Below are 11,452 nucleotides of genomic sequence, written 5' to 3' on the forward strand. Positions count from 1 at the left end.
ATAAAAGGGATATTGCATATGCAGTGTTAGTCAGACTCGTAAAGTCTGTTTTATGGCTGGAACATGCCGATAGAAAGGTTTTAAATAATGCAATTATCTTTCCTGTTGAGCTTTTCCCAATTGAAATCTTTTTTGCAAAATTATAGTCGTAAGCAAATTTCGTGCAAAATATACGATGCAATTAAATAGATTACCGATTGATCAATATTATTAGATCATCTTTATCCGAGGCAACCTTGGGCGAAACTCAAATAATGGCAGATCGAATTTGAAGAGTAAAGTAACACTCAATTCCTTAATCGTCTGTTACAACTTTCAGAATAATTAAACAGGCGATTGTTTTAATATGTTAAAAAGGTCAAGTTTATAATTTCAAGTTCGTGGAGATTCACGCTTTTGACTTCATAAATTAACAAATTTAATCCAATTCTCAAATTTTTACGATTTCGTAACTGTTATACATTCGAGAGTAAAACAATGAGGCACTTGCAAAATCGCAAAGCTCTCCTGCATTATGTATCGGCTTCTTTCGTTTTGACAATGATGATTTTTAAGGGAAATAGTTTCGAAACGTTGTACACACAAACCGCTTAATAATTACCTTAATAACTTTTAAACGTAACTGGATTTCATTTAATTTATTGCCTTATATTTTTAAAGACTTAATAACCAACCGTGCAATATTGAACTACAAAAATAAGTACTTTCACTTGTAAATTCGCTAGTGATGCTACACATTACGTAGGAGATATGTAACAACGAGGTCATCTATTACCTTATTATTTCGCTCTTAGCTCGAACAGTGAACTGCCAGGCACTAAATCCAGCAAATCAAATTGGAAAAATTGTTCTTTTGTGTAAAGTCGTGTTTAATGACCGTCTTGACTGTTTCAGTGATGTAATTGCAAATTTTTCTAATACTGCACCTTGCTCTTCCATTTTCGAGCATTTGTAGAAATAAATCAATCCAATGACTTTATTCTTGCATCAGATTAGAAAAATACCCAAGTCACTAACACTTACCCTACAAGGTAAGCTAACTCATGCCATTAAATCTTAAAATAATAGGTATTTAATTATGTTTTACTGCATTCTCATTTAAATATTCACACCCACATGCGACTTATTGCAAATCGGATACCAGAACTAATGAAGTACAAATAAGAATGTGGTACATTTTGCCGATGGCTAGACGCATCACCCACCAAATCGAGGGTTTCTCAAAATGGTTACACTAGATCACAGGAAACATTAATCATTTAAAGGTGGACTTTAGCATTTGTACAAATAATTAGCATAAACGTTCTATGTAATTAATTTTTTGAATGGAAGTGCATTTTTTAATTTAAATGGGGCGTAGGATTCACACAATGTGGGTTTTCTCGCGGCAAAGCAATCACACATAAAACCCTAACAATTACAGTAAAACCTCTCAACAACGGACAGAGAATCTATAATTATCCGTTGTGGAGAGATGTCCGCTAATGAGAAAGGGATATTTTTAAATAAATAATTTTAAGCATTTTTTCTATAAACTACCCACCAAGTAGATTACAATTTAAAACAGCAGCAAAAATATATTTTACAAAAAAATTATTACAAGTTCGCAGAATTCATGAATTAGTGAAGAATGTATGTTACATGAATTAAATATGTTTTGTATAGGTTTAGGTGGATTTAATTATTTAAATTTTTTGAATTAAATTTTATATTTTAGTTGTAGGTACAATCTGTTTTTAAATGATTCTCATCTAGCCGTCTATGAATTTCTCGTGTAAAATTGGAAATGCCGCTTTATAGACCTGTGAATTTTACAATTGACAGAGAATTCAATTGAGCAGAGCGGCACAATTTTTTTACCTGTAAACCAATTTCAAAGTTAACTAGATGAGAATCATTTAAAATCACATTGCATATTATAACTAAAATTTTTTTCAAAATAAAATTACAAGTATTTAAAAAGGAAATAAATAGATTGTTCATCAAATTTTGTTTGTTTTTTGTAGCCGTGTTTTTTATAATAATTTTTTACATGATACATAATTTCAGCTATTTTTTAAAACGTTCAAAATATTTAGACAACATGTGTTTTTTCTGTGGCTCTAAGACAAGTTTTCTCTTGATCAATCTTATCTCCTTAAATTTTTTACACACTCATCGATAATTTTGGATTTTCGGTATAAAATTTTTCGTTTATTTATGGTAATTGGGGATTTTTTTTGGCCGTGTCCGCTGTACAGAGCGTCTGTTGTAGAGAGATTTTTTTACATTATTTTCTAATGCTTTTGTTACGTTGCTACAAAAATGTCCGTTATTTGGAACTAAATATCAAGCAGAAAAAATCGAGGAGAAAAAAATAATTTTAATAGAGGGTTAACAATAATTTGGTAATAAAAGTGACGCAACAATCTTATTAGAATCATCACAGGATGTTGCATAAATAATTAACTTAATACAAGCACGTTTCCAATCACATTTTCTGATAGATGCCGGTTTTTTTTAAATAATTATTACTTTCCCATAAATCATGGCTTACTCTAATTTTAAATGACTTTGTCCAGACAGGTGATTGAGCAAAAAGGAAGCAATAAAATAATGATAGCCTGAACTAAAAATTAAGTACAATAAACTTAAATAAATACAAATGGAAATGGGCTTATTATTATTGTATTGGCATTAACCAATGATTGTGGAATTGCACAAAATTAATCAATGAAAGTTGTTTAGGTCAGTAGCGAGGTCAGAAATATTCTTCCTTATTGGCCAGATTTCAAAGTGACAATAACTTACAAATGTTTACTATGTTTGCAATTTATACGTCTTGTGCAATTCGAGATTACTGGCAATTTTGTTAATGTATTAATGGTGTTTTAATACGAATTATTTAACCAACGGTGTATGAGAAACTTAAAAGACCATTTGGACAATCAAAAAATGTTGCATAAAGAAGAGCACTTAAATAATGATGTAACAACCTTAGGGAAAATTTCGTCTTAACATCCAAATTATTAGCATGACTCAATTAACTAAATCTTTTGTTCCCTCCGAAATTCAAAATCGTGTGCACTTATTGATTTTTTCCAGACAATTTGCGCCTCAAAACCGCTCAAGCAGAGCAACTTGTTCCAAATTTTTCAACACAGCGAAACTAATTATTCGTGCATTAATCAACAAGACCCATAAATTACGGTCTTTAAAACTGTATTATTCCCGCAACTGCGGCTAATAAAATTATTGTAATGATCGTTTATTGCGGCATTAAATAAACATTAAATAAGTTCTTACGTACGAAACTATGATTAGAGCTGCCATTAATTAATCACAATCTACAGCTCGCGCTTAAATAATGCACAAACTGACCGTTGGCATTCCAAAATGTTTATTTATGTATAAATTAGGCATAAATCTGAATTTTGATAAATATGAGAGAGTTATTGAATAGAATTTTCCTACGAAAAGTGTATTATTACGCACCCAGAGCGCTATTACGTCCCGACAGCGATAAATTTTAAATGCCTGTTTGTGATATAATAAGAGGCGTCCAAAAGTTTTAGTTAAAAGATGGGTTTCAATTTTCAGTCCAGAACCAACAAAATCCTTCGACGCTTGAGATACGTTGGCACGTGGTTTGAAAATGACTCGTACGATTTGTACTTCCTGTATGCAGTTTTGCTCAACATTTACTACAATTTGCATAACATTGCCCAAACGATGAATGTTTTCTACCACTTGGACGATATTGAAGAATGGTCATCGTCTGGACTGTTAACCCTAACAACCCTATTGACAAATTTCAAGGCTTATTGTGTCCTCACGAACAAAAAACGCATCCTGAAGCTTAATCAAATTCTAACACGGTCGGTTTTTCAGCCGAGAAGTGACCACCAGGTGAAAATGGCAACTGATAAGTTCAAAATATTCGACACTATGTATTCACTACATTCGAGTGGACCGACTTTAACCGTTGTGTTTTTTTCTCTCTACTCTCTGGCTGAATTAGAAAATAGAAAATTGCCATTTAACGCCTGGTATCCGTACGATTTTAAAAAAACACCCAACTTTGAATTGACTTATTTGTTCCAATTTACCGCCTGCATGGTTCAAGCCCTTATTCACGTAAACACCGACTCTTTGGCTTTCAATTTTATTGCGATTCTGGTCATACAACTCGACTTTTTGGCAGATAATTTAAGAAACATGTGCCAAAAGGCTGAAAGTATGGAACAAAGTCTCTTGGATTGTATTCGCCATCATAAGGAGATTCTGGCGTAAGTTTAACGTTAGTTCAAGACAGGTTTACCAAGATAATTTTGTAGTTGTCGTAATGAATTGTATCACATTTTGAATGTTAATTTATTCGGACAGTTTATATTAAGCACGACTGCTCTCTGTATGACTTTTCTTCAAATGACTGTTGTTAATCCGACAAGTACACATTTTATTGCCATTCTGGTTTACGGAATGGCGCTTTTGGTAGAACTGTTAATGTTCTGTTGGTGGGGAAATGAATTAATCATTAAAGTAAGAACAACAAAAACTTTAGTTCGAACAACCTTACCTAATAATTTTTGCTTTAATTATACCTGAACTGATTTAATTAACAAGTTATATTGCAATACAGGGTGTCCATTTTTCGAGCTCAGTTAAAGTTGCGCATTTTTTGTTTTTGAATTACTGAGAAAAATCAAAATTTTGTAATTTTTGTTTTAATTTTTTTAAGCAAAAAACAAAAGAACTAGACGTTGGACGACGTTGTTCAGACAGTTGTTTACAAGGAATCTAAATTTGTCTTCGTATTTTCCAAGGCTTTCTTGATATCACCACTCAACTTTGGTTTTTCTTATGGACGCCATATTTGAGATTTGTATTTTTTAAAAGTCTTTTTGTTCTTAATTATAGTGAAATGATCGAATTTTACATGATGATTGAAATTAAAAAAACGTTTTTTTTTGCAAAGAGTGTTTTGGAAAAAACGTCAAAAATGTTGCTTAACAAACTAAATTTTTATAGTTCTAATAAATACGTGAGCAGAATTTTTGTTTTGTTTTGCGAAAAATAAAATTCTAGCTTGTCATGTTGTTTAATCCAATTAAACCTACAAAATCTAGTATGTTTAGAAACAAAATTGTTGGCGTTGTTTCCAAAGCACTCTTCGCAAAAATGCTTTTTTCTCCAATTTGATTAGCATGTAAGATTTAATTATACCATGTAATACATCGTTGTAATCAGGAATAAAAACACATTTTAAGAATATATAAAAGGAGTATGGCTTCCATAAAAAAAAGTAGAGTTGAATGTTGTAACTCTGATATCAAGAACGTCTTGGAAAATACGATGACAGATTTAGATTCTTTGTAAAAAAGTGCCTAGAAAATGTCTTACTTAAAAATCTATAATTCTTTTAGTTTTCGCTTAAAAAAATAAAAACAAAAACTACAAATTTTCCTTTTTTCTCCAATAATTCATAAACTAAAAATGATATCAAATTTATCAAATATCAGCATAAAAATACCTAACTTTGCCCTAATTTAACCGACCCCGTTTTTCTTAAATATCTGCGATGCCAATAAAAAAAATGGACACTCTGTATGGTATTTCAGAGTCAATTAATACCCCAGGCAGCGTTTGAGAGCAACTGGATGGAGGGTTCGATTTTTTTTCAAAAAAATCTAGTCTTCTTCATTTGCCGGGCCCAAAAAGAAATGATGTTATATGCAGTTGGTTTTTTCAGAATTTCTTTAAACACTTTTATTCTTGTGAGTACAAGTGTGTCGGAAAATGTAGTTTATTAAGTTTTGCTTTTGCAGATTATTAAAAACTCTTATTCGTTTTATTGTGTGTTGAGTCACACTGGTGCCTCAAGGGTTAAATTATAATTGTGGTTCTCCAATATTTTATGGCCGTATTGACTAATGTTTCGTCATGAAATAACAATCAGTGTGATGTTAGTTTCCGTCGAAACAACTCGACAATCTCCATAAGATCAGTAGTCAAGTCTCTAAATGATACTTCACGTAGTTGATGATTGTTTCTGGTAATATCCACATCGTGTCTTCACTGTCTAACTGGAATGGTTTAAGCGTGAAACAACGATGAGCTTGAAATTTAGAAATTGCTAAGAAAATGCATCAATAAACCGCTTTTTGCATCATTTTATTTTCCCGTGTTTAACAAACACAACACGTAAATTTATAATTGGTAAACCGGTCTAAGGAATTTCATTTAATATTTATTACAGGCTTTATGCTTGTTATAAATACACTTGGACAAAAATTTTCTTAGAAAATTTCAATTTTCCTCAGGAATGCCGTGCGAATATTTCCATTGAAGAAATATGCAAGTTATTCAAATTTCAGCACCGTGTTAATCACTGTTTGATGTCTTTATTAGAACAAGCGGCAATTAAAGGACATTACGTAAGAATGTTTGGTATTAACCGCCGCTTTTGTTAAATTTTTAGTTATTTAATGCTAGAATAATTACGTATAATCAATTAAGAACAAGTACATGTGAGCAAATTGAAAGCGCTAATTATCATAGAATCTCAAATAGCTAAACGAATTCCAGGCAAATTATTCAAATTATTATTTACCAAAAACGGCACCGAAGAAGATAGAGTTGTTTATGCTAAATGGCGAAAGTAAAACTCCAGTTCCTGCCGACAAACATCTCGCAAAATCTTAATTAAAATCTACTCCCGATTGCAAAAAACACCACGGTGATGAGTTACGATTATTTTTTTAAATTAATGTATCAGTAGTAAATTCCTGTCTGCCAGCCATCAATTATCGTCAAATAATTACTGTTTGGCTTTGATCGCAAGAGCCTTCAATCTCTTACGCTTGGAAATTTCAGACCATGTAGATATTACTTTAGAGGAAGAATTGCACCTCTGAGTACGAATTTCGCAATAATCGTGTCTAGTGCAAAGTAGATTAGGTATTTTGTGTTTATCTAGGTCGGATCTAATTGACTGTAATTAATTAAAGATGTTATAAAAACCTTAGCTGAAATAAAACTTTCAATCATCGTGTGTCTATGACAAGCAATTTAATTGCAAATGACCATTAAATTGCCGCTTATAGTGCTAATAGTCTAAATTGTTGCTAATTAAGATTTTTTCATTCAAGATTGGGCTAAATATCAAACAATCATGTCATTGCCTTTCGTTTTACGCAAATTGTGTGTATCATGACTTACGTTAAACGTAGCACTATTGATTTATAGTCTAATTAAACTGAACAGATGTTATTTTAATACAAATTGTAGCTATTACAACTTTAACAAGATGCGTTATAAATCGAGGAAATGAACATCGTATTAATCATACGGCAGCTTCTTCAACAAATAATTAATTTTTACAACAAACAAATTCATTAATTTAACAACTTGTACTACATTTTTGTAAAAGAAGCCGCCGTAAAAACGTTCACTAAAGCCCAATATCCAACCATGGTAATGTAAAGATTACACAAATGAATGTATCTGCCTCGCTATGTGGTATTATGTTTGTTATTATGAATTACTTGTACGATAGGATTCACTTGAGTAAGAGGCGGTGATGCAACTATTTTGGTTTAAAGTGTTTCACTCGTGCATTCAAATGATTGTTGTTGGATGGATTCTAATAAAATTAACAAATCTTTAGTTAGACAACGATTACTTTAAAAAATGCGTTTTTGACGGAATGAATGAAAGGAATAAATAAATGGCTATTTAAATGTGGTGTTAAAAGCTTTAACCGCCGCTCTGTTTGATTTTTGCGATTAGGACATCAGCACTTGCTGTATTCCACTTTATCATTTTTAAACATAATGAAAAAAAATCATTATTTGAATTAATGAGAGGCTGTCTTTCCTGCAGATCATTTGCGTGAACAAAAAATTAATAAACTCTTGACCTGTAATTTACACATCAAGGTGTTTACATTGGACTACCATTTTCGTAAATTAATTACGTATAATAACGGAGTAGTGGAAAAAATCTCGTTCATTATACGAATTAAAAATATATTTCGAGTTTGCATAAATTTACATTTGTGTTTGTGGACATTAGGTATTCAAGTTAGTCTTAGGAAATAATTATATAAACAGTGTCTCATCCCATCTTGTAAGCATGAGTATGAGCTACATTATCTAGATTGCGGCCGAGGTCGTGTTTTTTTATTTGGTTACCTACTCTGTGTTTAGTAATGAGGGATTATTAAATGGTTGTCACTGTCATTGTCAACTTTTAATTGCAGACTGCAGTGAATGAGTTCACACAATAACAGCCAAAAAAATCATAAGACAACAGATAGCTAATGAACGTGGTGATTGCGACTCTGTACCTATGCACTCTGTTTGCTTTCTCTAATTAACGGTGGCATAATTTTGTGGTTTTGTTTCTAGGTAGGTAATCTCCGAAAAATAATTGCAATCAGATGGTATTCTTTGACACGCACACGGGTTAATTAATTAAAGACAGAAACACCATTAGATAAACTTTATTTTACAAAGTGTATTGATACAGTATATACAGCGTAAAAGTGTGCTAATAAAATGCAGAGGTATCTAAATGAAATTGTAATAAGTTAACAATAATAAATGAGGCAATTTCCTTAAAACGAAGCAGTCGTCATAGTGTACATGGAATGAAAAATGATTAAATGGTCTACATAAATTACTTTTTTTCTAAAATAAATAAAAAATTGCTTTAGCAGATTTTCAATTCATTGATCAGTTGTAGTAACCTTTCGGAAAATAATAATTCTGAACACTTAATACGGTCCTGATCCTCCGTTACCCCCTTGTGGGCCACCGGAAGGATATCCTCCATTCCCTCCTTGTGGACCTCCCGAGGTATATCCTCCATTCCCTCCTTGTGGACCTCCTGAAGGATATCCCCCATTCCCTCCTTGTGGACCTCCCGAGGGATATCCTCCATTCCCTCCTTGTGGGCCTCCTGAAGGATATCCTCCATTCCCTCCTTGTGGGCCTCCCGAGGGATATCCTCCATTCCCTCCTTGTGGGCCTCCTGAAGGATATCCTCCATTCCCTCCTTGTGGGCCTCCCGAGGGATATCCCCCATTACCTCCCTGAGGGCCCCCCGAGGGATACCCGCCGTTACCACCTTGTGGACCTCCAGAAGGGTATCCTCCGTTGCCGGCACCTCCAGGCCCGCCACTTGGGTAACCTCCATTGCCATTTCCTCCTGAAAAAATTATACACTTTGTAAAAATAAAGTTACGATGACTTTTCAAATTAGTTCAGCGTTTAGTAAGCTCTTGTTAGTGTGCAATGTGATAGCGAAACCCTCATCATTTTTTAAATCTAGCTACCTTCATAACTGATTTTTGGTTTATATCCTTCGGAATCCGCCTCATATTGCACTACTTGCTTCCTGCCATCCGGCAGCAGAACGTTGTACTCGCCTGTCGCTTTATCGCCATCTCGTGACTCCTGATGTCCAAAGTGTGTATTGTGCTCGTCGTCATCTACCTGATATTCGAATTCGTATTTGGCCGGTTCCTAAAAATGGAATTGTAAAAAATAAAACTACTTTAATGGGTTTTTCTTACTGTGCTTTCTTCTTCACCACCGTAACCACCATTACCCCCAGGACCTCCACTAGGGTAACCACCAGGTCCACCACTGGGGTACCCACCATTTCCACCCTGAGAAGGGGGGAGATACGAACCGCCCGGTCTTTGACCGTTATGACCTCCTCCATTTCCTTGTCCGTCATACAATCATTTTTCTATTGTAAAATTTTAATAAACTCACCATTACCATTTCCTCCTTGTCCAGGTGGACCATAGGTAGAACTTGGTCTTCCTCCATTCTGACCACCTCCAAAACCATTTCCTCCTTGTCCCGGAGGACCATATGTGGAACTAGGTTTGCCTCCATTTTGACCACCTCCAAAACCATTTCCCCCTTGTCCAGGTGGACCATATGTCGAGCTAGGTCTTCCTCCATTTTGACCACCTCCAAAACCATTTCCTCCTTGACCAGGTGGACCGTAGGTAGAACTTGGTCTACCACCATTCTGACCACCTCCAAAACCATTTCCTCCTTGACCGGGTGGACCGTAGGTAGAACTTGGTCTTCCTCCATTCTGACCACCTCCAAAACCATTTCCTCCTTGCCCAGGTGGACCGTAGGTTGAACTTGGTCTACCACCATTCTGGCCACCTCCAAAACCATTTCCTCCTTGACCAGGTGGACCGTAGGTCGAACTTGGTCTACCACCATTCTGACCACCTCCAAAACCATTTCCTCCTTGTCCAGGTGGACCGTAGGTAGAACTTGGTCTGCCACCATTTTGGCCACCTCCAAAACCATTTCCTCCTTGTCCCGGTGGACCATATGTCGAGCTAGGTCCACCCCCATTTTGACCACCACCTTGTCCTGGAGGACCGTATGTTACTCCAGGTCTTCCAGCGCCTCCATTTTGTCCAGGCGGTAAGTAGCTAGTACCAGGTCTTTGATCACTGTCAGGGTGTCTTCCACCAAAGCCCCCATTCCCCCCTTGAGAGGGTGGGTGCCCACCATTACCCCCACCACCTAGGGGAGTTCCCGGTTGAAAACCGGGAGGTCCATATGTTGAACTTGGGCCCCCATCTTTATTATTATAATGAATTATTTGTAAAATTTGGTTTAGTAAAAACTTACTTTGACTTGGTGGCAGATATGAGTTAACAGGAGGTTCGGCCCTTACTAAAGCGCTCCACGTCAAAACTAAGACTAAAAAGTGCTGAAACACCAAATTTAAATTTGGAAAAAGTAACATGGACAAGGGCTTACTTTATCCATTGTTAATTACCACACCACCTGCCGTTAAATGTAACCATAAGTCAGTGAAGCTACAAGACTAGTGACAAAGCAGTGTGGACTATTGAATGAAAATGGTGAAGAATCCTCCGTTTATATACCTATTAAGTCGTGATTCACAATCATGTATTTAGTGCATCATCGCAACGGATCCAATTCTGCAATTTTTAGTCTCCTGTCGTATTTTTGCCTTGGAATCAACTATCGTACTACGAAAGTGTCACACGACACACGCAACACCAAGCTTTAAAATGCTCGATACTGCATTCTCTCTGTGCAAATCCATTATTTATTCATTTAAAAGTGCATCTTTTTTCAGCGGCAACTTGCAATATACGGCATACGAGTACGTGTTGGATCTGTGTGTCTCTGTCCATGAAGATGCTGTAAACTTGTCATTGCAGCAAAGCGTGCAATTTACCATTGCGAGACGGATTTGCGAAAATGATGCTTTTGTCGGAATTTGAATTCAGAGCAAGGCTGGATGTTAATTGCCGATTTGCGGGATGATCCTAGTGATATTTCCTTACGCAAGTTTGCACTACATGTCTATAAACGCTACGCTGCGGATAATTTATGCAGTTGGCCAACATTAACAGCAAAAAGTGCAATCAAGCCATATATTGGACCACCTGCTA

At 35.2% G+C, this 11,452-nt stretch overlaps 1 protein-coding gene across 1 annotated transcript; it reads right to left on the reverse strand.

Annotated features, from left to right (window-relative positions):
* Positions 1-8,469: 8,469 nt before the first annotated feature.
* LOC100141989 (resilin) lies at positions 8,470-10,876 on the reverse strand. The gene is given in 6 exon segments (NM_001195400.1): positions 8,470-9,192; positions 9,320-9,509; positions 9,560-9,714; positions 9,771-10,604; positions 10,656-10,737; positions 10,788-10,876. Coding segments are annotated over 6 exon segments (1,704 nt in total). The 5' UTR covers positions 10,797-10,876; the 3' UTR covers positions 8,470-8,758.
* Positions 10,877-11,452: the final 576 nt, after the last annotated feature.

The sequence above is a fragment of the Tribolium castaneum genome, chromosome 1 (assembly GCF_031307605.1).
Source record: "Tribolium castaneum strain GA2 chromosome 1, icTriCast1.1, whole genome shotgun sequence".
Classification (NCBI taxonomy): domain Eukaryota; kingdom Metazoa; phylum Arthropoda; class Insecta; order Coleoptera; family Tenebrionidae; genus Tribolium; species Tribolium castaneum.